Source organism: Furipterus horrens, unplaced genomic scaffold (assembly GCF_987537825.1).
Source record: "Furipterus horrens unplaced genomic scaffold, mFurHor1.1.pri manual_scaffold_1, whole genome shotgun sequence".
Taxonomy (NCBI): domain Eukaryota; kingdom Metazoa; phylum Chordata; class Mammalia; order Chiroptera; family Furipteridae; genus Furipterus; species Furipterus horrens.
In genome coordinates, this window is record NW_028327171.1 from 83,588,367 (window position 1) to 83,616,220 (window position 27,854).

The following is a 27,854-nucleotide window of genomic DNA, read 5'->3' on the forward strand; positions in this document are numbered from 1 at the left end:
CCCTTCGCAGCAACCAAACCCACAACCCAGACATGTGCCCTGACAGGAAATCAAGCCCACAACCTTTTGGTTATGGGACAATGCTCCTACCAACTGAGCCACACCGGCCAAGGCAAGTATGAGTATAATTCTTAAATTGTTTCACTGGATTGCTCCCATATACACTGGAGAGCAGATTCGTGATAGGTGTCAAAAGTTTTAAAGTGTACCAATCCTCTTCAGAATTTATGAGAAGGAAATAATCAGAAAGTGCTCTAGGATTTAGGTAGTATTTGATGGAAAATTTTAGACATTAAAAAAAAAAAGCTTAAAATAAAAAGCCATTTTAAAATGCTAGAAAATGCTCATATGTTCAATGAAAAGGCAGAAAATAAAATTATGTGTACACTCTGATCACTACTTTTAAAATACTAAAACACACATGCATTAGAAGTGATCTGAAGAATATTTCAAAACATAAATAATAGTTATCACTGATAGAGTTACAGGTTATTTTCTTTTTATACTTTCCTTATTTATATATGATGATACAATTAACATGTTTTTATTTGTATGAGAAATAAGTCATTAACTAAACAATACCAAAAAAACTGTTTCTATTTCCATATCTAAATTCAAAACCATATTATGCTGACTGTGGAAATTCTTTGGTACTTTTGAATACAACACATCTTTAATACAGTTTCTTTACCAGCCTCAATCAGCATTTTTTAAATCTGAAGATAAAAACTTCAACAGAATAGCCAATGCTGTGGGTGGAAATATAATTAGAATAATGTTGAATAATAATTATTATTGATAATAATGCAGAATTCTAAGGATATTGATAAGTAATATTTTAATCAAGTTACTCCATTTCTAGGACTAAATAATCATGACATGTAAATATATTACTACATAAAATAATTGCAAAAGACGGGAAGCATGTAAATATTCAATAATAGGGGACTGAGTAAATTACATGTCCATATAATGGAATACTATTTTGAAAATGGCAAATGTTTATTAAATAAATGGTGATCTCACATGAAGAACTCTTAGATACCTGGATATCAAGTTGAAAACTTAATCTCAGAGAAGACTTACTTGCTGATAATCTGACAATAATTTGCTTTGACTTACAGAGCTGAAGATAAACCTCAATTAATACAGCGAATGAGTTATAATTTTATAGTAACTACTATTAAATAGGTAAGTCACAGGTACTACACCTTACATTCACTTGTACACTTAATCCTTATGTCATCTTTATAAGGAAGGTTCTGTTATTTCCATCTGTGTTGCACAGATGAAGAAACCAGAGCTGAAAAGATCTTACTGAAGATCATGAAGAAAGTAAGTTGTAGAGATAATATCTGAAAGCTTTGGTGTGTTACACCTGTAAGCCAAAGCTAGTAACCATGACTCTGTACTGTAGTTTTCCTTCTATTTCTGTTTTAGAGAATAATCATTACATAGATGAGGACTAGTACTTACTTAAAAAATTATTTAATGACATCTTATCTGACTGACATGAAATATTGAAAAAAGTGCAAAAGATTTATAGCCCAAATATTTCCAAAGTAGAACAGAAAAATTGATTTATCTGATATAGCAAAATCCAGTAATGTACATCTCAATAACTAAAAAGTAAATATAATTGGACTGGCAATGGATTCCTGTCTTCCTCTGCTTGACCCGTTCTCAAAAATTGGTGGACTAAAGTTCTAAAATAAGTTTGTGGTGGGAGGAGCACACGTGGTATGCAGAAGATGTGACCATAAATCTCAGTATTATCCTGGCCCAAACTGGTTGGGAGATTTCTGGAATAACTCACTTGAGATGGCCAACTTATCATAGAACTCAGAATTATCACCACTGATAGGTATTTTAGCTGCAGCAAAAAACTGTCACTAGGCGATATCAAACTGCAGCTGGATAGGGAGAAACCTGAATTCAGCAGGTAGACCTCTGCACTCTAGGCTAGTTTAGCTGTGCAGGCCTGCTCCATCATTTCATTAACTTTACAATAACATGATTCCTCAATCTATGTGTTTGAAATATTTTGACTCCAGTTCTGTTATAGTGGGGGTTTAGTAGTTAATCACCTTTTCTGGGCATTTATCTGAACCTGGTAACATACTTGACACATAGACTTACATCAACAGAAGAACTGATACTGCTCCTTGAGCCTGAAGTACTAGCAATCCAATGGCCATAACCATTTTCTGGTCCATCCACATTAATGTCTGCCAAGTGCTGCTGCAGTGCTTAAGATAAAAAAGAAGAAAAAAAAAACACCTGACATATCAACTTTGGGAAGATTCACTACCAGAGAAGTATAATAAACATGTCATAGCTGAATGAAAAAGGATCCAAGGACATATCACAGGTATTTCTTTCTGCATCTCTGCAAAGGAGTAAAGGACTCCAAGTTACAGAAAACTTTTCCCTCCTCTTCTCCTTCCTTCTAATTCCTCTGTACACATATAACTTCTTAATTGACCCTAAGGGTGACAATAACTGTACATATAGACTTCATGTTTTTCTTTTTGGAAGGTAATCTTTCAAGGATTAATAGAGGATCTCAGCAACCCTTTTTAATGACATAAAGGATTAACAGAATACCTATGGTTTCACCTGAAACTAATACAAAATAATATTAAATGTAAACTATAATAAAAAAGGAAAACTTATGGTGGCTTTTGTCTTATCATAGGAAACATCAAGTAATCTTTGCCGTAATAAAGTAGTTTTAGGGATAAACTGCTATGGAAAGAGAGGTTTTTCTTGGAAAATAAATAATTCAGAATTTAAGGAGAATACTTGCTCAATACTATTTATTAAAATAATCCCTTTTGTAGATCACTCTCTGTATGAGCCTCAAAGATAGTTAATTATTGGGCCATGATATGTGGGAGATAATCATAATCCTTGCTGATGTCAACAAAGACCAAGAGGAAATAGATCCTAATCTACCAATAATTCTAAGTTATAACATAAGATAATTACAATTAGCATTTCTTTTTTGTGGTGGGAATAATTAAGATCTTGTCTCTTTAAGTTTGATGATTACAATACAATAACATTGTCTATATTCACTAAACTGTACATCAGTGCTCCAGGATTTATTTATCAGTTGCAAGTTAGTCTTCTTAAATAACATCTCTTATAAAAAAAGAAAACACTTTTTAAAATCTATTACTCTGACCTAATTCTTCATAAATTCTCAAATATTTGCCTGCAGAGATTTTGTCAATTATTTTAAGTATCCTGGATTACCAGATATTTTTCTGCAGATCTGAAAACATCAACTTATTTGTTTTATTCCATTGAGCTGACATTTATTTTTAGTAGTTTCAAGTAGTTCAAAAATAAAATAAAAAAATAAATTAAAAAAGCAAAAGAAGGAAAGGTATGGAGTGAAAAGTATTCCTTCTACACTTGTTTCCTAGTCCTATCTACTCCTTCTCTGTAGCGGTAAATCATGTGGGCAGTTTTTGATGCTTCTTTACAAAAATATTTTTTTGCAAATACAAGCTAATTAAACATATCTGTTTACAGTCTTCCATTAAATATTTATTTCAATTGCCTATTATATTTTTTACCTGCTGATCTCATCTTTTCTGAAAATACTGAATGACTGAAGAAAGAGTATACCCATTAACTAACTTGGTTACTATAAATCAGCTCTGACGATAATATAATTTCCACTGAAAAGTGTAAGCAAAGGGATTAATAAATTAAAATCTTACCCATAAATCCTCCATTGGCAATGCTTACATATTCTTTGTTTTTCTGTAATGAAAAATAAAATTTAAATTATTCCAAATGCAATTTAATTAAAACTTCTGATAACTATAAATATTGACAAATGTAATATAAGATTATATTTTGACTTTCTAGACTTCTTCTCTTCTTTGACATTTTGGACTTGGGCACAGAGGTACATATATTTACCTTGTGTATTGTAAGGTCTGCTGCTTGGGTGAGAAGAAGGGAACAACTTCATGCCTCTAACAAGACTAATTTTATTTGTATTATAGTTCCAATAATGCAATAAGCAGTCAAATCAAAATCAGTTAAGTTGTATTTTTGGATGTAATTAAGAGTAATTTTTTAAAGTTTTCAAAATATTTTGTGTCCTTTATAAAAATGAAATATAAAAACAAATTATTATAGCTAATTATGAAAAAAGGACAGAAAGTTACCATTTTACAAACTACTACAAATTAATGGATCTAAGCAATGATCAACAAAACGAAAGACACAAAAGGAGAGAGATAACTGGACTGGTATTTTCCTCCTGACGGAAGTACACACCACCTAGGACCTCCTCTCTCCCCCAAAAGTAATCTGGTAAGTTTCCATCTAAGTTAATCACCAGTTTACAGAAAACACCAGGGACATAACCTGATAAATGACACTGTGAGAATACAATCAGCAAAATCCAGAATGTGGGAACTCTGTAAGATGAAGTAACCAGATTTTTTCCCTAACAAGTACACGCAAGGAAAAAAAATTATAAAAGAGAACTTATAAATCTATACATTAAAAAAAGACTTAAAGATATCATCCAACTGAAATGTCCTGTTTTGGATCCTGGCAAATACAGGGAAACCTGAACACTAGTTAGGTTATTTTTTATAATAAAGTATAATAATAATGTGATTATGTCTTTATAGAGTTTATAGGGTTCAATTCTCCCCACTTATAGATTTATTTGAAATCTCCCATGAGAAAATCAAGGGGGAAAAAAACTCCTCAAAAACCACATCCAGAACTTGCCCATGGACAGAGACAATAAACAGTGTAGTGAAGGCGAGGGCAGGGGGGACAGGGGCTGGGTGGAGGTGGGCAGGGGATAAATGGGGAACATCTGTAATTGTGTCAACAATATGAAAAAGAACTTGAATTATAAAAATAAAGTTCACATTATTCCAAATTCTTGCCATTTAACAGCGCTCACAATATATAGTTTACACCAGAGCACTTTCAGTATAGGCCTATTAAATTTATAAGGAAAATGAGTTTGAGTCCCTGTTTGTTATTCTATATAAGTTTCTAAAATCTTTTCTTTAATATGGTATAGAATTATCTTACAAACTCTCCCCCAAATAACTTGTTGCTTCTCTCATTTTGCCTTTTAAGGATTCTGTCCTTCAGACTAATTTTCTAAAACCTGATTCTCAGTAAAATACAACATGAATAGAAAAGATCCATATTGAGTGTCCTGTGCAACAAACACCATAACTACTATCTTCCTGATTCCATAGTTCAGGGTTACACAAAATGAGGGCTTTAATGTATAAACTACCAAAGAATACCTAATCAACAACTATTTTTATAAAGAAAGAGCCATAGCTGAGTGAGGCTTTGTAGAGAAGGGACATGGACAGAGTGCATAAAATCACAAATACAGATTAGCTTCACTGAAGACAATATTCAAACACACACAAAAAAGGTAGCTAAGTGTCATGAATAAATATACATGTATATTTATTCAATTGCAAAGTGGAGATATTCACATGAATTACACAGCTACTGTAAAAAGTACTAGGATATGAATAAGCATAAAGATCAATGCAACAGAATAATCCAGAAATAGATGCTAACACATAGAGGAATTCAGTATATTAAAATGATGGTATTTCAAACTGACAGCACAATTAGTTAGCTTCCTGAAAAAAAACATTGTTTTGCTTCCTACCTCACTTCTCACATAGAAAAAATTCCAGATGGTTCAAAACTTAAAACATAACAAATAAACCTGATAAGCACAAAAAAAATCTGGGAAAGACAAAATATATAAGCTGTAAAGAAAAAAATATGTATAAATTTGACAGTGTATTAGATAACACAAAAATACCTATGAGAAGTTCTTAAAGAGAGCAGTAACAAAGCAAAATTGAAATAATGTCAGGATACCTGTAAAAAGTGTGCCAGGACCATGTTCATATACATGTCTTCTTCCTCTCTGCCACTGCCCATGAAACAGAGGTGCTCCCCGCCAGCAATGGAGCCAGACTCAATGGACTGCTTCTGTGCTTCCAGCAAGTATTTTACTGACTGTGCAAACTCAGATGGATTCTGGAGCATCTACACAATTAAAAAAAAAACAAAAAAAAAAAACATGCCAAGCCTGTGTTTCACAAATATTTGTAAAACCTGAAATATTTTTCCAGGTTAAAAAAAAAAAAAATTTAAACAGCCACCATGAAAACAAAGAAAAAGAAAAGTCTGTTATAAATAAAATCCCTGGGATAAGAAAAAAGAAATATGCATTAATGTATCTATAATATATTAAAACAAAAGTTGAAAATTCACAGAAAGATTAAATTAGCTGTATAGTGATCCATGGGACAGCTATACCATTTTGCAAAGAAAATATTCTACTAGAAAAAAATGTATGGTTATTGTTTCTTTCTTTCTTTCTTTTAATAATTGTTTTTTTTTTTTTTTTTCTTTTAGAGAGAGGGAAAGGAGAAAGAGAGAGAAACATCACTGTGTGGTTGCCTCCCACTCGCGCCCCCAACTGGGGACCTGACTTGCAACCTAGTCATGTGCCCTGACTGGGAATCAAACCAGAGACACTTGGCTCGCAGGCCGATGCTCAATCCACTGAGCCACAGCAGCCAGGGCTTATTGTTTATTTCTTAAACAACAAGCTACAGTGTTCCTTAGGTGCCATGACAAGTAAAGTTTAACACTGAGTAGAACAGTCAAAGACTAAAAATAATACATTGAAAACAAGCTATATATTTTTATTTCCACTTACATAGCAAGCCATATATTGATATTTCTTAGAGGACAGTCAGAGATAGCAAAAGCTTTTTATTTATGAGCACTACTCTAGGTATTACAAATAAAGGCATGAAAAAATTAATTTCTTACCCTCAAAGAAACAAGTATGTCAATAACCACAAAAATTTTTTTTAAACTATTATACTGGGACTACATTTAAAAAAAGAAAAAAAAGCACAGTGAAAATCCAATAGAAAATGCACCATAAATGCACATTGTAAAAATCAAATAAATGTTATACTCACAAAAAGGTGCTTAACATCATTAGTAATTACCACTGTTTTTCACTCATTGTTCTTGTAAAATAAAAAATAATTGGTAATGTCCAATAGTGCTGATGGTAAGTAACAATTATTCTCATATACACTTGTAAAGTATAAACTGGTTCAGCCTTTCTAAAGGGCAATATGGCAGTCTCTAGTAACATTTTATATACCCACGCCTGTCTATCTTACAGAAATATTTGCACGAGTTCACGATATATGTATAAAGATGTAAATGACATTGCTTATTATAAGAAAACTGAAAACAACCCAAATGTACATTAATAAAAAAAAAAAAATTATGGTATATCTGTACCATGGAGCATTATAGAGCCCTGAAAAAGAAGTACTTAAATGGAAAGATCTCTAAGAAACTGTTAAGTGAAAACAAGTTAACTGCCAGTGAAAAAAAGTGAACAGTATGTAAATACATATTAAAGGTCTGGAAGATTAAGCAAGCTGTTAATAGTTAACTCTGGAAATTCTCTTAGAATTTTTTAATTTAAGTATTCATGAATTACTTGAGTAAATTTTAAAACCATCTAAGTCTTCCTGGACAAATCAAGGAGGAGAAAAGTGTAGACTTCACTTTCAGGATGCAAAAAGCTAGGATTGCCTTCTTAATCTACGGCGCCCCAAATTCCCTGGGTTGTTTTACCTCCGTTTTCCATGAGTTTCCTCTCAACACCACCTAGGCCCTTCTACATGCCTTTCAGGCTTTTTCAGACAAGCTAGGAAGAGGGCATATTATACCGTCAGTAAGAGTGGCTACTCCTCTTTCTGTTTTCCCTATCCCCGAGGCTCTAATAACCCCAGAGTGGCTTAAATAATGTCAGTCCTAGTTCTACCAACTGCTCTAAGCATCTCTGACAATATTTAACTTTTTAAAGGTTTATTTTATTCTCATTCGAGAGAGGTGGGAGTGGGGGAGACAGACAGACAGAGAAACATCAGTGCAAGAGACAAACATCGACTGCACACACCCCAACCAGGGCCTGAACCCACAACTCGGCATGTGCCCTAGTCAGGAATCGAACTGGCAATCCCTTGGTTATGGGATGACGCTCCAACCAACTGAGCCATGCTGGCCAGGGCAATATTTCACTATTTATTTCATCTACTTCTTCAATTAAAGTGACCTGAGGATAGCAATTTTAACAATATAGCACCTATATGCCAATGCTACCTTTATTAAATATTAGTTTTTATATGCATAAGTACTCATGATGAAGAAAAGGCTTATAATAAAAACTTTTAGAATAATTACCCTATTATAGTAAGAGCTAATATTCACTATGCTAAGTGCTACATCAGGTAGCCTGTAGTAAGAAGTTTAGAATTTACTGACATAACAATGGTAAGCCGTAGTAAACAATGTTTTCATCTATCCTTTATGATGCCGAAAGGGTGTCCTGGGTGAAAGGCAACCCGAGAGCAACACTTTTATCATAAGGGCACAGACTCCCTTCTTAAGCAGAAAGAAAGACACCCCTAATCAGGCACATGTATATTAATAGGCTAAAGAAAAAAAAAAAATCTGTTAAAAAAAAAAAAAAGGCATTAATACTAACCAGATCTGAATCTAAGTGGAAAGCAGTTGATAAATGCCCAGCATTATACTGTTCTGCAGGACGGCAATCCACCACAAAGAACCGGACGCCTTCCTAAGAAAGAAAACAATTTTTTGATGTACTAGAATCTGTCATGAGTTACATTTTACACAACATAATATTAACAATTCACCAAAGAAAGGGAAACAGGTTTATTAAAAAATTGATCTCACAAAGAACAGGAAGGACCCAATCAGTACAGATGCAGGAAAATTACCTCAAGATCCTAAAAAATTTTCTTCATTTTAAACACTTAAAACATTTTGTATATCCTGTTCTTGACCAGGAAGTCTTAAAATATGTAGCAAAAGAATGTCAGTTTGAACTACAGAACTAATCATAGTAGAGTGAAATTCAATTTTTTAAATTTATATCATGTTAAACAATTAAAAAATAAACATATAGTTATGAACACAGATCAAAATACATTTCCTGTTTCTGCAAATAAATGCACGAACCTATCAACAACTCAATTCACGTAAGAACTAAATGTTTTTGGTGGATGAGGGGAGGTTCTAAAATGCCAGTTTGAACTGAAGAAGTTCACATGGGTCTCATTAAACTAGATTACAAACTTTCATTTTTAAAAAATGTATTTATTTTTAGAGAGGGGAAAGGAAGAAGAAAAGGGGAGAGAAACATCGTTTGGAAGAACTGGCTCATTAGATTTGCATGAATAAAGTAATAGACAAAAAGAAAATATGGTACATTTCTTCCATTCTCCTTGGCTATATGCTTTATGGCATTTAACCATGTAATTAAATTAGTTGTGTAACAACCAAGAATTTAACTGTTAGGTACTAAATTCACTCTTTTAAGTACTTCATACACCATTCAGTTGCTCTGCGAAAATGAAAAATGTTTAACAATTTACAAAAATTGGTGTAAAAAATAATTAGTTGTTCACAATTAAAATAATACCACATTAGCAGTTAAAAAATGACCACCTGGCCCTGACTGGTGTGGCTCGGTTGCTGAGCATCACTCTGCAAAGTGAAAGGTTCCTGGTACAATTCCTGGTCACGGTATAAGCCTGGGTTGCAGGTTCAGTCCCCAATTGGGGCACATACGAGATGCAACCGAACAATGTTTCCCTCCCTACCCCTCTCTAAAAAATACAAATCTTTAAAAATAAATAAAAAAATAAATTTTAAAAATTACTATCTGGACAGAAGATTTAATACATCAAAAAAAAAGCAAAATAGCCACATTTTTGCAGTAAATTAATTTTGTGGAAATCAACCAACATGAAGGAAATGTGGGTTCCTGACATTTCAAGGGTACAGTTCCCTGACAGAACTGTGTTTTCTTCCTCACCCCCTGCAGCTGATTTGCTTGAAGGACCTCGGACACTGAGATGGCCAGACACAGGGCCTGACTCAGGTCTGCGTCGTCATCCTTAATTCCCAACAAAGTACTACCAAATAGGTGGTGATTGTCCTGTTTAAAGAGAAAACTTTAAAACACTATAAAGAAAAAACAAAATCAAATTTTTGTCCTAAAAATATTCTTAATGAATCATGATAAAAGGTAAAATATACAACATCCTTGAGTCATGTGATTTATAAAACTTAATATATCATCACAAATCTTTTAAGCTAAAAGCTACAAAGACTACTTACAAAGTCCTTCTCAGAATTCACACAAAATGAAAGAAATGAAACAACACATTCCAGTTATTTTCAATACTATCACCTATAGCTAAATACTAAATTTTAAAAATGGTTACTCACTTTTCATATTTTAATATAATAAAAACAAAAATATGGCATAAAGGAATTGCATAAATTATATAAGACACTGATGTATAATCTGCTCTATTTAGTCAGTGCTAGTGCAGATTATTTACTATACCTGAAAATAAAAGCTGTTCCTCTTAAGAAAACTGAAAAGTGTAAGACTTCCTGGCAAAATGATAAACACAGTACACACCTGCTCCCACAACCACATCAAAATTACAACTAAACTACAGAAAAATCATCATCCAGAGCCACCTGAGATCAGGCTGAATGGAAGTCCTTCAACTAGGGAATTAAGGAAGCAGCCACATCGAGATCAGAAAGAGTGGAGATGCAGGACAGGCTGGTCCCACACCCATGTGTGGGGGACAAAAATCAGGGGGATACCTCAGCTGTGAAGGTCCCTCCTGAAGAGTGAGGGGTCCCAGCCCCACAACAGGTTCTCCAGCCCAGGGTTCCAGTGCCAGGAAGAGACGCCCCCAAACCTTCTGGCTGTAAAGACCAGCGGGAATAGTGGCTGAGTGAGACAGAGGCCTTCTGGAGTCCCAGGCAGTTCCTCTTAAAGGGCCCATGCACGGACTTACTTGGACTCACTCCATTTGAGCTCCAGCACTGAGACAGCAGCTTGAAAGGTACCAGAGACATATGGGGAGGACATAAACTATCTGGCATCAGGGCAAGAGCTAAGGGTGGGGAGGCTAGCTTTCTCTCACAGACAAGTGCTGGCAGAGGCCAGTGTTCCTTTTCTGAGCCCTTCCCACACAGAGCCAAAGTTTGGTCGCCATACCTGAGACTCCATCAACCTGACTCGCACTGTTTGCCCCACCCTGGTGATTCTGAGGCACACCCAACCCAACTTTCAGGCCCACCCAAGCTGCATCCAGTGGCTTTTCCATTCAAATGGCCTGTCTTGGCTCATGCTTCAGATTTTCCTAAAATCTCTCAAACAAGAAACATCTGGCCTCAGCATGTCCTGTACCTCTCGTTAAGTGGTCCCAGCCCCAGCACTAGCACTAGCTGACTTTGGTTCGCAGCTTGGCCTTACCTGGGCACCTCCAAGCCCAGCACAAATACAGCCATCTGCAGACAGCTTTGTAGCTCATGCTGGGTGGCTCTGGGATAGAAGACAGACAATGGCTGATCTTAGCCTGCACCCCCCCAGGAAGCCCAGAGCCAGTGCACCCAGTGGACAGCTCCAGACCACATTGAGCACCACCACCTAACCACCTCCACAAGCAACACATTTAAGGGGCAGACTCAGAAGGCACCAGAGCTCCAACGAAGTAGGTCCTGCTCTGTGGGGTGGGCTCTGCACAGCTGATCCTCCACAGTGCTCAGAGGTCAGTGGTTGGTGGTTACAGTCAGTTCTTGCAGCTGATCCGAATGGGAGTAAACCACTCCCACTGATATGCCAACAGCATCAAGGCTCAACTAAAATAGGGGTGTGTACACAACCCACATGAGAGATACACCTTAAATGCCCAGTTTATGTGACCATGGAGGCTGCACCACTGGACCCTACAGAGCTCCTATTACATTAGGCCACTCTATAAAGCCTGGGAGACATAGCAGCTCTACCTAAAACATAGCAACAAACACAGGGAGGTTGCAAAAATGAGGAGACAAAGAAACTTGTCCCAAATGAAAGAACAGAACTAAACAAAATGAAGACAAGCAATCTACTAGATGCAGACTTCAAAACACAGGTTATAAGGATGCTCAATGAACTTAGTGAGAACCTCAACAGCATAAAAAAGATCCAGTCAAAAATGAAGGATACACTAACTGAGGTGAAGAATATAATTTACAGGAAATCAACAGTAGAGTAGACGAAGATGAGAATCAAACCAGCAATTTGGAAAATAAGGAAGCAAAAAACATCCAGTTAGAACAGCATAGAGAAAAAAGAATCCAAAAAAGTAGGGATAGGTTAAGGAGCCTCTCGGACAACTGCAAGCACACCAACATTTGCATCATGGGGACGCTGGAAGGAGAAGAGAAAGAACAAGAAATTGGAAATCTATTTGAAAAAATAATGAAAGAAAACTTCCTTATCTTGTTGAAGAAAACAGACATGCAAGTCCAGGAAGCACAGTGTCCCAAACAAGATGGATGCAAAGAGGCCAACTCCAAGACACAGCATAATTAAAATGCAAAGGTTAGAGACAAAGAGACAATAATAAAAACAGTTAGTTCCCTACAAGAGAATTCCCATAAGACTGTCAGCTGATTTTTCAACAGAAACTCTGCAGGCCAGAAAGGACTGGGATGAAATATTCCAAGTGATAAAAAGTAAGAGCCTATTATCAAGATTACTTTTCCCAGTAAAGCTATACTTTAGAATTGAAGGACAGATAAAGAGCTTCCTAGACAAGAAAAAGCTAAAAGACTTCTTCACCACCAAACCAGTATTATATGAAATGTTAAAGAGTCTTCTTTGAGAAGGAAAAAAAAATAAAACCAAAAAGATAAAAAAAATAAGAAAATGCAATAACTACATCTCTCTTCATAATTGAATTTAAAAAACAAAATAAATGAATAGCAGAACAGAAAGAGACTCATAGGTACACAGCACATTTTGATGGCTGCCGTAAGGAGGGGAGTTCGGGGGAAGGGTGAAAAAGGTGAAGGGATTAGGAAGTACAAATTGGTTGTTACAGAACACCCATGGAGATGTAAAGTACAGCATAGGAAATATACTCAATAACATTCAAATACCTATGTATGGTGACAGGTAGCTGTGAGATCTATCAGGATGATCACTTAGTAAGTTATACAATGTTTAACCACTGGGGTTGTACAACTGAAACTAATATAGTAATTGAAAAATAAAAATGATTTAAAAATGGAAAAGAAAAAGTATAAGAATTCTTTTTCATTCAGTATCCTAAACCACTATTCCACCATTTGACTTACTCAACATTGTAGGGAACTGAGGTGATCTACATAAGGCAATTATTAAAACAGTTGAAATCAGTCCCTAGGAAAAAAGTCTTTAAAAAAAAATTAACGAGTTTCAAGGGAAATGTCCTTAAAAGATTTCCCTCACCTGCCTTCTGAAACATGCTATACTGATCATAACCTCATCTTGATACTTCAGTGACATAACTACCAACTAGCAAGTTGTCTAAAAAAAAAAAGAAAGGAAAGAAAAAAAAAAGACAAAGACAATCAATTAATGCTCTCATGGGCACTAAGGGTCACAGTCAAACCTGTGTGCTGTAATTAGTTGTTAGGGTACTTCTGTGCCTCCTCCACTATTAGCTTTTGCTTCTTGGAGTTTTACTTTCTAGGATCTGACACCGCTCATGCTTCTAATCTGGTGTCCTTTTTCTTGAATGTATTTAACTGGTTTGAGAAAGATTCATGGTCTTCATGGGCCTAAGTGACCCTTTTCTGCTTACAAGACAGCTCTGCTGTCATGTGCAGCTGAACTACAGATAAAGACACCATAATTATACATGCTCCGTCATATTTCTGTAATATAATTTTTAAAGTCAAGAGTGCACTAATTTAGGAAATATCTCATACTCAATTTTCTAAGAATCAGAAATAACTAATGATCATTAGAGTAGAGTGAGATAGTTTGTAGTATATTTGTATACCATCTTTTTAAATCTGTCTATTCCTTCACTAGGGAGAGTATTTATAGCGGAAAAATCACACAAAAGACAGAAAAGAACTCCACTTAGAGTATTTTAACCAAAACGGATACAATAAAAATAATAAAACAATATGCAAAATGTGAAATATTGAATAATTGGTCATTTCTTGGCTTATACCTTCCTAAATGAAGCTGGTGTTTTACTGCAATAATACTGAGCCAGAGAAAAAAGGTCTTCTATATCTTCTAGATTCAAACTGGATGGAGTTTTTTCCAAGAACTCTGAAACAAGATTATAGATATAACATTTAAAAATTGTTTATGAAGTGTATAATAATGAACATTATTTATCAAAACTAGAATGTCCTCAACATAATAAAAACTATATAAATGGACTCTCAACAGTGATGCCTTTAAAACTGTTTGCACAGAAGTGAATGTCCCCAGAGGAGCTAAAACTGTTAACGCAATTCTGCTAGTGAATGATGGTGCCAGGCAATCAAATCAAATCCATTAGCCTTGATCAGAATACTGTGATTTATTTTATTAACAAACACCTATTAGGTGTCACATCCCGTGAAAATAAAACTGACTAAGAAATAGTTCTAACATGAAGAACTTTGTCTCATGTGAGAAATGTTAAAATAAATCATTACAATTTAGCAAGATAAAACCATGTAATACATATAGTATCCAGTTCCAGGCAATGTAGAGAGAAAATAACTAAATCTGTGTGGCAGCTAGAGTGGGGAGAACCCAAAATGAAAACCAAGGTTTCTCAATGGAGATACCATGAAAGCAGAGTATTGGAAGGTAAACTGAGGAAAAGAAGAGGGGCTAGGGAGAGAGGGGGCAAGACAGAAGGGAAGAAAGAGAGAGAGAAAGAGAGGAAGGGAGGGAGGAAAGCAGGGAGAAAAACAGAAGGCGGGAGGGGAGGGGAAGGAAGAGGAGGGCAAGGGATCTTATCTGAACCATGAAACCAAAGAAACAGTATACGGAAAGGAATGAAAAAGTGAAAAAACATGAATGAATGAATGAATGAGTGAATATCGTAAAACTGGGGAAAATAGTCTAAGGTTTGTACCTGAAGAGTGTCTAAGAGCTGAATGGAACCTCAGAGTTCTTTTAGACTAATTTATAGATGAGGAAACTAGTTTTAAGAAAATTAAGTGAGGTGAAATGTATTTTCTACACTAAATGCTACTTACGGATAACTTCTTCTTTGCTGTCAGACTCCTGTGCTAAAATAACTTCTCTGTAAACAAAGAATCAAATGAGTTAAATATTAACAGAGCTCCCTGAGAACAGAGAGGAGAATATCTAACCAACTTGATACTTACTTTGCATTAACAAGGATTATCAACATTAAGAAATAAATAAAAAATGGATCCGCTTGTTGTAGATATCCATCCCATATTGCCTGAGTGACTTCACTGGAACAGTAACATGCAAAAAGGCTTCCAAGCTGTAAACAGGAAATAAAATGACAAACATAAATCATTAGAAATGACTTGTTTTTTAAAAAGTATTAAAACAAATGGATAAGTAACATTACATTAAATTATCTATGCCTGATATTTAATGTGCACTTTAGTTTCAGTATACATAACCCAAAGGCAGAACATGGGAACTGAAAACACTGTGGAGACACTAGCTGCCTGACTGAGGGCATGAAACGAACTTTAAAGCTTCCATTTCTACTTCTGTTAAAAAAAAAAAGCAAAAAAAACAATACTACCCATTTTCTTATACTGTTTTATGAATATCTAAAGGAACTACGATATATCTGCCATAGCATGATAACTGACATGATCTCCCACTGAGCTGAGGATTACTAGCATAATTATTACCATACTTAACTTACTATTGTGAGAATCAAATATTTTAAGAGCAGCCCCCCAAAACTTAGTGACAATATAAATGTGAATTGCTCCCAAAGTATATAACAGTATATCATTTTAAACAGATGAGACAACATTTATATTCCTCAGTGAGTTTCAGAAGCTCTATGGTTTTCTCTTCCAAATTAAAAACAAAAATTGTTAATGCATAAGTTTATTTAGAGCCCAATTGTGTTTTAAATTGCATAAATTCATTGATACTTTCAATTTTCATTAGATAAGCAATTCCATGTAGAGGTTTAAATTTAAAACAATTTTAATGACTAAAGCAGCTAATGGGAATACATATATTTTGTGCCAAGTACTAAGCTACTGTCACAATATTAGATAATTTTTTATTAAATACCTTTTATTTTAAATATTCTCACAACTGTCCTTCAAAGAAGACATTTCTCTCTTCATTTTATAAGTGAGAAAACAGACATGTATTAAATAACATTCCCAAGATCACAGAACTAGTGAGGGGTGCTGTTCGGAATAGAATAAACACCTGAGACACCATAGCCCATGTAACTAACATTACACTTGACCACAAAACTTTTAAAGTACATAATACTACTGGTATTTTTTGCTGTTTAAAAATTACTATTACAAATACAGATTAGAAGATGCAAATACAAATATAATGGAAATATATGGTCATCATTAAACTCACTGAGCTATACTAAAACTACCACTGCACTGCTCATAGTTACAGGTTTTCAGGGTTTAGGAATTAGTTTCGTTTCATCTCACAATTAAAAAAAAAGTGTCCATTCTACAGACATGATATTATAGCAAAAATGAACTATTTGGGACACCAACTGAAGAAACAACAGTTCTTTTAGTACTCAGTCAAAATCTGCACTGAGTACTAATTCAGAGTTCTGGCAACAGAAATGGCATTTTCTAGGCGTGACATGACCCGAGAGACCTCTATTAAGTATTAGAATGCTAAAAAAAATAGTTTCTTATTTCACACAAATAAGTAGCTAATGTCAACATACCAATCTTAGAGAAGCTACAATTTTATAGGTATTTTAGTACTTTAACTCAAAGCGACAAGACTGTAGCCAAGAGGGAACTAAAGAATAGCCTGCTGTAGTTTCAGATTTCATAGGCTAGAGCTGAAACCAGTTAGATTCTCTAAGCGTTTTTTGATTAACTCATTCCTTCACCCTCTAAGACATGTGCTACTATTAGTCCTATTTTACAGATGAAGAAATTGAAGCTCAGAGATGGTCTTAAATCACACAGTTATTAGTGACAGAAATGGGATTTCCTGATATAAAGTTAAGTAAGACAAGCTCAGTGAATATGAATCAACAGAATGTTTCAAAGGCTACATGATATGTGGTATCATCAGACTGGATCCAGCAGATATGAGAATCTACTTGTCTGTGATCTAGCCAAATATTAATGAAATTTACAAAATATAGAACAATGCCACTATTCTAACTGATTTTCTTTTGAAAAAGTTAAATTTTTTATTTAAAAAGTAGGCTATTTATGTTAACATGTAGCGGATTTATCATTACTTCTAAATAAGTTAATATTTAAAGCTTAGTTTTAATTTCTAATCAACATAATCTGTATAAACAATGAATTCGCAATAAATGTTGTGTATTAGTGGTCCTAGACCAAAAAGTTTGAGAACCACTGACTTAGAATAAAACTACCCGAGAATACAAATACAAGATGTCAGAGCACTGAGATATACTTTTTATTCTTTTATATTAATCATTTGATATTTTAAGTAATTTTCATGGTTATCACTTCTAAGTTTTAAAGTGAAATGATAGTTATCATATATTACATACATTTACATATACATGCATGTGCACACATGTGTATATACACTTATATATGAGGTCTGTCCAGAAAAAGTCCAGCCATCGTTAAAATAAGAACAGCTTGCGTGACATCGATGTAACTGGTAGCCGAGGAGAGTGGACTGGAATGCACATGCATGAACAATGACGACTTCACTGTACTAGTCAGTGAGGGTGGTAGCTGCCATTGAGTGAGCATGTGCACTATGTGGCCATCACATTCAAAATGACTGAGCAAGTACAGCAACGAATCTGCTACAACTTTTGCATTAAGCTTGAACATTCCTCCACAAAAATATTCGGATGGATCAGAAGGCTGCAGCTATGGGCAACTGGTGATTGGCAGCTTCATCATGACAACACACCCACCCATGTGCCTGCTCATGTATCACATCTCATACAGGGTTTTTTTGCGAAACATCAAATTACCCAGGTGACTCAGCAACCCTACAGTCCAGGTCTGGTGCCCTGAGACTTCTGGCTTTCCCCCAAACTAGAATCACCTTTGAAACGGAAGAGATTTCAGACCATCACTGAGACTCAGGAAAATACGATGGGGAAGCGATGGCAATTGGGAGAACTGTGTGAGATCCCAAGATGCCTACTTTGAAGGGGACTGAAGCGTTATTGTCCTATGTACAATGTTTCTTGTATCTTGTATCTTCTTCAGTAAATATCTCTATTTTTCATATTACGTGACTGGATACCTTCTAGACAGACCTCATAAATATGTCACATACTTTGCTGTAGAACAACTAAAGACTAAACTTCATGTTAAATAATCTGAACTAACATAAGTGAGAAGCACAACAAGCTATTTATGAAGTACCAATAATTTTACTTCTTTGGTTTAAGTAGTAATGGTGTATAATTTAGTACTTTTCTTTCTTTTCCTTGGGGAAAAATCCCTAACAATAGTTTCATAGAAATCTATTTTTCATTAAGTGTTCCTACTTTCACTTTATTACCCAGTTGAGTGCATAGGAGTCTGGAGTAATTTTCTTTGTATCAAGAAAAGAACAAAGCTCAGGCTCGTGGTACTGGATGAGTAATCGGAAAAGATGAAATGGTCTCCCCTTCAGGGAACAATCCCTAGAAGACAAAAGAAAGGTTTTTTGCATTAATAGGTCAGAAATGATCAAATCAGTAACCAATCCTCCTGCAATATACACCTCTTCTCCCTATCCCTAGGATACCTGAATACCAGCCTACAACCAGGCTGAGTTCTCTTGCTAACATCTAATGGACTTCATTTGTCAGAGTTTGTATCATAGAAGCAGCAGGTCTACAGCTAACTCTAGGAAGATTCTCTCCAGGTGAACCCAGGAAGCACTATAACAAAAGTACTACAAGGACCACTTAGGGTATTTTAGCAAATGTTGGATCCCGAAAGGAGATCTGTAGAGTCCTGAAGAAGTCGAGCTCCCTTCCCCTGCCTTTTTTTCCTATCAAATAAGAAGAAACGCCTAAGAAGCCTTCGGGTTATTTCTACAGTTAATGTACACAATTTGGAATGTCTTTTAGCAAAGGTACAAGTCTGAAACAGCCAGATGAACATTTCAGAATAGACACACTTAGAAGAGTCTTAGAAACTGTTGAAGTGACCTAGGTACCAGGTGCTTTAAGTGAACTCCAGGAGGTGCCAGTCATCTTACTGAATAACCATCTTACTTCTTTCCTTATTCCCTTGTTTCTAAATAAATAAGTAAAAACAAACAGCTCAAAGTACAGGTCATCATAATAAAGGTCCCCTTTTATTGAGAAAATATCATTTGCTAGAGACTTAAAGGCACTTTACAAAGTTATCTCAGTTAATCTTTAAAAGCAACCCCATGAAGTAGATAATATTATTTCTCCTGTTGTACAGATGAGACAACTAAGGCTAAGTTGTAGTCAAGTAGCTCGCCTAAGGTCACGTATATAAGAAGTGATGAAGCTAAGACTTGTCCACAGAAACTGGATATCACACCATTAAGCCTGCCCTGATTGATGTGGTTCAGACGGTTGGGGGTCATCCAGCAAAACAAAAGGTTGCTGGTATGATCCCTGGTCAGGATACATGGTTGGGTTGTGGATTTGGTCCTGAGCTGGGACACTACAAGAAGACAAATGATCGATGTTTCTCTCTTACATCGATGTTTTCTCTCCCTCTTTTTCTCCCTACCTTCCCCTCTCCCTAAAAATAAACAAACAAAAAACTTTTTAAAAAAAGGACAGGAGATTAAGTCTGCCTCGGAAATACTTTAAAAAATATATTATGCCATACTACTCTTCCACATAAGTAATTTGATATTTTAACAAGTGATATCTTGGAAGTATAGTCTCTAAAAAAGCAAACTGTAAAGAAATTAAGGTAAAAGGTTTCTTGTAAACAAGTTAATGAAATGTCCCAATTTTAACATAAAAGCATTACATATGTTTTTTGTTTTATTTTTATTTTCCATTACAGTTTACATTCAATATTATTCTGTACATTAAGTATGCTATTCAAGTGGGAAGAAAAAAATAAGTTCTACATATTCAAGACATGAGGTTAATATTAGGATTCGGTATGACTCTCTACCTGCCTTTTTATTTATTTATTTATTTAATATGCTTTATTGATTATGCTCGTACAGCTGTCCCAATTTCTTTTCCCTTTGTTCCCCTCCACCCAGTGACCCCCCCTCCCTCCAGTGGTCCCACCCCCGTAGTCTATGCCCATTGGTTGTGCATATAGTTCTCAACATCTTACTGTCTACTCCACTCCCTCCTACTGTGCTTCTTAATTCCTGTACCATATCCCTTCCTTTCTCCCCTTCCCCCTTCCTGCTGACCTCCCCCCATAATGTTCCCCATACCTATAATTCTTTTCCACTCTCCTTGCCTAGTTTGCCTTTGTTTCGGCTCCCTAGCTTCTGTTGTTGGTTGTTGTGATACAATTTTCATTTTAATGTTCATAGTTTTGATCCTCTTTCTCCTAAACAAGTCCCTTTAACATCTCATATAACAGTGGTTTGGATCTGATGAACTCCTTCAGTTTCACTTTGTCCTGGAAGCACTTTCTCTGCCCTTTTATTCTGAATGACAGCTTCGCTGGATAGAGTAATCATGGTTGTACGTTTTTGCTTTTCATTACTTTGAATACTTCTTGCCAGTCCCTTCTTGCCTGCAGAGTTTCTTCTGAGAAATCAGCTGATAGTCTTATTGGGACCCCTTTGTACATAATTCTCTTCTTCTCTCTTGCTGCCTTTAAGATTCTCTCTTTATCCTTAATTTTTGACATTTTGATTATAATGTGTCTTGGTATGGTTCTCCCGAGGTCCAGTTTTTCTGGAACTCTCTGTGCTTCCTGGACCTGTAAGTCTATTTCCTTACCTAAGTTAGGGAAGTTCTGCTTCATTATTTTTTCACATGATTTTTCAATTTCTAGTTCTTCTTCTTCACCTTCTGGCAACCCTGTGATTCAGATGTTGCCCGCTTATAGCTGTCCCATAGGTTTCTGAGCCTCTCCTCATTTTCCTCACTTTTTGTTTCCTCTTTCTGCACTGGTTGACTGTTCCTTCCCAATGCGATTTGTTGATTTGATCTCTGGTTTTCTTTCCCTTACCACTAGTTTCATATGTGCTTTTGTTCATTTCTGCAGGACTAGCCTTTACTCCTTCCCCGTCTTGTTTAAGATCTGCTGTTAGGTCTGTAAGCATTTGTATAACCAAAGCTCTGAACTGTGCCTCAGAAATATTTCCTATCCGCTGCTTCGTTAGATTAGATATTTGCTGTCTGGTCAGCTGCATCACCGAGATCTCTATCATGCTCTGTGCCATCCTGACCGTTTTGTGTTCACCTTTGCTTCCTGGGCGGGGCTGTCACACCTCCTATGCTATAGGGGGCAGAGCCCCATGCACTCCTCACAACCGGGCGACGCTTCTCACCATGGTGGTGTTTTCTGTGGGGGTGGGGGTCCAAAACAGATTCCTGCCATTCACTCTTCGTTGAAAGACCAGGAGCCTCCTCCTCCGTCCCCACCCCCTCCAGGCCTCACAGTCCAAGGCAATGGGGGTCTACCTTCCCCAGCATTGGAATTGCAAGCTGATGGGTCTGGTCTGTAGCTGGGGGTGCCCCCCAGGTGCTTCTCGCCTCCCCTTAAATATGGGTGTCTGTGCTTACTGCCATCCTACTGCTGCTGCCGCCACCAGCACAGCTTGACCTCTCCACCCCGGCTTCGCCCCTCCTACCTATCCAGACAACTACCACTTCCATTTATTTTCTGGATCTTCTGGTTATTTCTGGTTTTGCAGTAGTTTTATTCCTTTTTAGTTGTGGAGGAAGACAGGAGCATGTCAGTCTAGGTCTCCATTTTGGCCGGAAGTCTACCTGCCACTTTTTAATACTGCAATTTGACAGGGAAGTTTTGTAGAAAAGGCCCTAGTTGGTAATTCAGGTGCCTGAGACAGAACTGGATTCCTATTAGTAGGATTATCTCCTCCTTAGTCTAAATAGTTTCCCCATTTTATAAATACAATGCTTGTAGACTGAGTGGGGGCATAAAATATAGGAACAAGTGCCTAGTTTGTGGTTCTTATCTTCAGAAAAAGTAAGACTTCTCATCTTCAGAAAAAGTGGGAGTCAACCATTCCAACAGCACCTATTTATTTAATATCTGTGTACTGCAAAGTTACTATCTCCTGCAAGGCACTGTGCTTGATAGAATTCTACCCATGCTATATCTGAACCTGCAATAAAAATATGTATTATAATGGAGTTCTTCTAATACCATTTTGTGGAGATGTGTTCTATCCAAGGGCATTAACACTGCCTCTGGCTGAAGTACTATGTTACATTAGAACTCATGAAAACAGTAACTAGAGGAACCGGGCATGACAGTGTGTCATACAGCTCAACGTACCACCTCCATTATTAGCTATAATACCACCACCAACATTCTCTAGAGAGAAAGCTGGAACATCATGCCCGTGCTATTACTAGCTCTGTTATGCTAAGAGGTACCAAAATATAAGCAGTTGAAAGACCTAGTATAACTAAATGTTTCCCAAATATGAATTTGAGTCTTGGATCTACCTTGACCTTAGCCCTGTGTCCTGGTATCTCTGGGTCTGTTTTTTTTTACATGAAGCACTATGGCTTCAAGGTAGTACAGAGGTTCTTCACCCTGGTGTATGTTAGAATCACCTGAGTTTTTCAAATATATCCATGCCTAGGCTCTAACTAGTCTGCTTATATCTGGAACTTCAAGGACTATCATGTTTTAAAAGTTCTTCAGCTGAACAGACATTTCTCCAAAGAAGATATACAAATCGCCACGAAGCACATAAAAAGATGTTCAACTACCTTACCTGTAAGGGAAATACAAGTGAAAACCATAATGAGATACCACTTCACAATATTATTAGTATGGCTATAATCAAAAAAACAAATGTTGATGAGGATGTGGAGAAATTGGGATCTTCATGCACTGCTGATGAGAATGTAAAAAGATGCACTTCCTCAAAAGGTTAACCACAGAGTCATCATAAGATCAAGCCTAGGTACACACCCAATAGAAATGAAATCACATATCCACACAAAAACTTGTACACAACTGTTCATAGAGCACTATTCATAATAGCCAAAAAGTGAAAATCCAAATGTCCATCAACTGTTGAATGAGTAAATAAAATGTGTTATATGAATACAATGAAATACTCCTCAGCAATAAAAAGAAATAATAACGTATGCTACAATATAGATAAATCTTTAAAACATTATGCTAAGTCAAAGAAGGCAGTCACAAGAGACCGTATATTATATGATTCCATTATGTAAAATGCCCAGAATAGGCAAATCAAGAGACAGAAAGTAAAATAGTGGTTGTCTAGAACTGAGTGTTGGGGGAAAATGGGAAGTTGGTTACTAATGGGCTACGGATTTCCTTTTCAGGTGACAAAAATATTCTAAAAATGACTGTGGTTATGGTCACACAACTCAGTGACTATACTAAAAACCAATGAATGTACATACTAAAAGGATGAATTTTATGATATGTGAATGATATCTTATAGAGCTGTTAGCAAAAAAGATGGAGAGGAAAAAAATGTCTTTGGTTGATTGAAACAAGCAACCAGTGTGGAGAACCCTACTAGCAAAGCACAGCTGTCCGTTCAAACTTAGGTTCTAATCCTGACTCAGTCACAGACAAGTGTAATCCTGGATAAACCCTTTAATCTCTCTTTCTTTGCCTCTGTTTCTATAGTTGTAAATCAGATACTTACCTTAGAGTGGTCACTGTTTAAATAAGAAAATACACAAAAGCACCTACAGCTAATATAGTGTGTTATCACCCAGAGAGTAGTAAAAAATGGTAATGTTTTAACTACCAAACTCCAGAAGAGCAGTTCTCTACCTTGGCTGCACACTGCAATCAATTGAGAAGCTCTTAATAAACACTGATGCCTGTGCGCGCTCCTCAGAGATTTGATTTAATTAGTCTAGTATGCAAAGAGGCATCAGGTTTTTAAGAGCTCCCCCAATGATTCCACTTTGTACCCAGGGTTCAGTGTGTAGCCAAACCACTGCTCTAGATTATGTTGGAAGTTCCTTTTGGCTCTAAAACCCCCACTACCTGATCCATAGCTCTGGCTACTACAAGGATTCTTTCTGGCCTTGTGAGTGCCACCCCCTCCACTTCCCACCCCAAAGCCCAACCACCTACACATCTCTCTAATTTCAGCTTATGTGTCACTTGTCCAGGGAAGCCATACCTGACCTCCAGGGCAAGTTAGGTCACCTTCATCACACGTTTCTAGTGCTATTTCACCTTCTTCACACTCAGCGCACTTCTCATTACTTGTTCATGCCTGTATTTCTAGGACTAGCTGTAACCCCAGCATGTCACTCACTGTAGCACTCCAAAAATTTTACTGTTTACTTAGACACTATAATGCTGTTTTTATTTTATAGGTAAAGATACCACTGAAAAAGTATAAAGAGTTATGCTACATGTATACTAGTATACATATATACTACATATATACTAGTATACACCATAGAAGCATACGTTTTGAACTAAAGAATCCTTTAAAAAATGCTTATAATCAGAAAAATAAAGTCAAATAACAATTATGATTCAAACGAACTTCAAAATTATTTAATCCTTTTACTTTATCACCAAAGAAAATCTAACAACTTCAGCTCAAGCAAATTAAGACTTCTACTCATTTTAAAATAAGTAACTAAATCATATTTTACCTGGGGATGTACTTATTCATGACAGCATAAAAGCAGTTGTATAAATCGCTGCGTGGCAGTTGAAGGTGCACCAGTGGTTTGAGTAGATGTATCCAGCTAAGGGACGTGCTATATTTAATGTTACGTGATTTACAATAAAAGGTAATTACAGATTCAATATCCAAAAGTAATTCTGCTGCCTTCTCTTCTGGCACTGAAAGCTCGTCTAGAAAATAAGTGTCAAATTAAAGTTACCAAAGGCCTGTCAGAGGCTCTGTTGTTGGATACAACACCTATTTACAAACATATAATACTGTTAGTGCATTTGGAGCATGAAAGCACATTTTCCCCTTACATTTATTCAGTGTTTACTAGCTGTTCAATATTTACTAGCTTAACTTAATAATACTTGACCTAAATAGAGATTAAACAAGAATGGATCACCTGAAGTAGAAAGGTAGGAAAGACTGTCATAACCCAGTTCCTAGAAAGCAAAAAATTGTTCTCTAAACAACAAATTATCATCTACCCCCTGATGGGCAGCTGCCACTATAGCTTTGTTAAGGGCAGGTAAAGTGATTCATTCTCTAACCCCAAATTCCCTTTTCTCTGCCCACACCAGCAATAATGTTTCCTATGTGGTTAGTAAACAAGAACCTATTTAATCAATAATTTAACATGGAAAGAGAAACAAAAAGACACCAATGGACTATAGATGAATTTTTTAAAAGAAATATAAATTAATTTAATCTTGAAAAAGCCCTCATGGTGTGGCTGAAAAACTATCCATGATTTAGTTTTTCTATGGCAGAACATAACCTACGACTTATAGATAAACTTTTGGAAAACAGCCTCCTTTAATCTAGGATTATATACAATCATACAGATATTATTAATTATACAAAAATGTTTAAACTGCAATAAAACTGTGAGGACACTTAAAGAATTGAACATATAAAAAAAAAACACTAAAAATTGGGCTTTCTTAAAATACTAGACATTATTTTGTAAGAATTTTAAGAGGAAAAGTTCTACACCTATAATATTTATTAGCACTTTACAAATTCAACATATCCCAAATTATAACAAGATAATTCTACTAAAGAGTGATTCCTCCACCCCAAATTTATTATTTCCAATTTTTTTTTTACTGTTTAAAAACAATTATTAAACTTACCAATAAACTCAAGACAATCTTTGTGAATAGTGTTCTGTTCTGGCAGGTCTAAAACACCATCCCATGATGCCAAACTATCACCTTTTCCTGCAACATTTAGAGAGATCTGGAAGAAAAATTTAAAAAAGCAACTACTAGCTTCATATGTTATTTCTCTCCTTGGAAAGATGCTAAAACAACAGAAAGGCCTGAATATATGAATAATAATGCATACTTCAAAGATTACAAAGTAATGTATCTATACTCTACCAAATGCTGAGCTCTTAGTCACATCACAATGAAACAAAAACAATTCTTTTAAATCCTCCTGAATTAAATTGTACTACTCCATGTCAATATAGCAAACAGAAGGAATTACAGAAAGCATTTACATAATTACATCTGTAAATTTATCATACAACAAACATCATCAACGCCATGTAGGATGAATGTTTATGTCACCACCTCCCCACCACTATATGCATGTGTTGAAATCCTAATCCCCAATATGATGGTATTGGGAGGTGGGGCCTTTGGGACGTGATAGGTCATGCGGGAGGAACCCTCCAAAATGGAATTAGTGCTCTTATTAAAAAGAAGGCAGAGAGCTCCCTTTCCCTTCAGACACAGGAGGGTACATTAAGGAATTACTATTATTTCAAGTTTAATGGTATTATGGTTATTTTTAAAAGTCTTTATTATTTAGACTTTCATATTAAAGTATTTTAGTTTGCCACCAAGGATGTGCTTTAAAATAATCCAGTGGGTTAGTTAATCCAGTGTGAGAAGGACTGGGATACTAATCAATCAAGATTGGTCAAATGTTGATAACAGTTAAAGCTAAGTGCTGGAGGTTCATTATACAAGTGTCTTAACTTTTTATGTTTTACATTTCTGTAATAAAACATTCAGAATGCTGTGTACAGCTATAATTCCGTTTCTTTTACATATATATATATGTGCAAAAAGGGAAAAAGTAAAAAAAGATGTGTTTTACCTACAGGTGGTAGATAACAGATGATTTTTATCTTATCCTTTGCTTATACATGTTTTAACAGAAATAAGTATTTCTATTATAATAACAAAATTTAAATTTAAAATTTAAAAGAATGATAATACTCATGCACTGGAGAACCAAGAAAATAAAGAAGGAAAATCTCCTGTAATTCCAGAGACCTAGTTCCCATCCCCCATTTCTTCATAAACATAATTTCTAATGGCTACAAAAAAGGAAAACCACTGCCTTTCAAAACCTAAATTATTAAATATACTAAACATTACAGAAACAGACATTTTAGTAAGTTGCTCTGTTTGATCAGTTTTCTACATGTGGCATGCCCATAGGATAATAAAGTCCTCTGCAACTAAGACAACTAAAAACAAACATTCTCAAATATTATTCTTAAGTGATTACATTTTATTTAGTTAGTTTCCAGGTACCTTCCAAACTTTGGCCCTCAGATCAGCAGGCAGTGGTCTCCCTTGAATTATATTTCTCAGAGTTTCAAGATCACAACCTCCTGCTTCCAGAGCTTCTTCCAGATCTTTTTCCCTAAAAAAACAATTCCTACTTATTAAGAGAAATTTTAATTCTTATTTTTTTTCTTATTCCAGATTCATTTATAAGCACAGCTTAGTAAAGGCTGTATCCAAGATAAAAACATTCTCAGCAGCCAGAATGCAATGCCAAGGCAAATACAGTATTTTGCTTTCTTGGAAGGAAATCTCAGGTTTCATACACTCAATTTACTCAACTTGCATTTAACAAGCTTAGTTATATGTTT

At 35.7% G+C, this 27,854-nt stretch overlaps 1 protein-coding gene across 2 annotated transcripts in view; it reads right to left on the bottom strand.

Moving 5' to 3' along the window:
* The window catches only part of TBC1D23 (TBC1 domain family member 23), a 61,776-nt gene that overhangs the window by 14,578 nt on the left and 19,344 nt on the right, over nt 1-27,854 (bottom strand). For both annotated transcript variants that reach the window (XM_090276092.1, XM_090276091.1), the window contains exons 2-13: nt 27,511-27,622; nt 26,092-26,197; nt 24,936-25,140; nt 18,680-18,803; nt 15,340-15,464; nt 15,208-15,254; nt 14,178-14,281; nt 9,974-10,096; nt 8,618-8,710; nt 5,908-6,078; nt 3,735-3,777; nt 2,140-2,249 (exon numbers count right to left, since the gene is read on the bottom strand). In XM_090276092.1, coding sequence (XP_090132218.1) covers nt 2,140-2,249; nt 3,735-3,777; nt 5,908-6,078; nt 8,618-8,710; nt 9,974-10,096; nt 14,178-14,281; nt 15,208-15,254; nt 15,340-15,464; nt 18,680-18,803; nt 24,936-25,140; nt 26,092-26,197; nt 27,511-27,622 — 1,363 coding nt within the window. The remainder of the gene's footprint in view (nt 1-2,139; nt 2,250-3,734; nt 3,778-5,907; nt 6,079-8,617; nt 8,711-9,973; nt 10,097-14,177; nt 14,282-15,207; nt 15,255-15,339; nt 15,465-18,679; nt 18,804-24,935; nt 25,141-26,091; nt 26,198-27,510; nt 27,623-27,854) is intronic.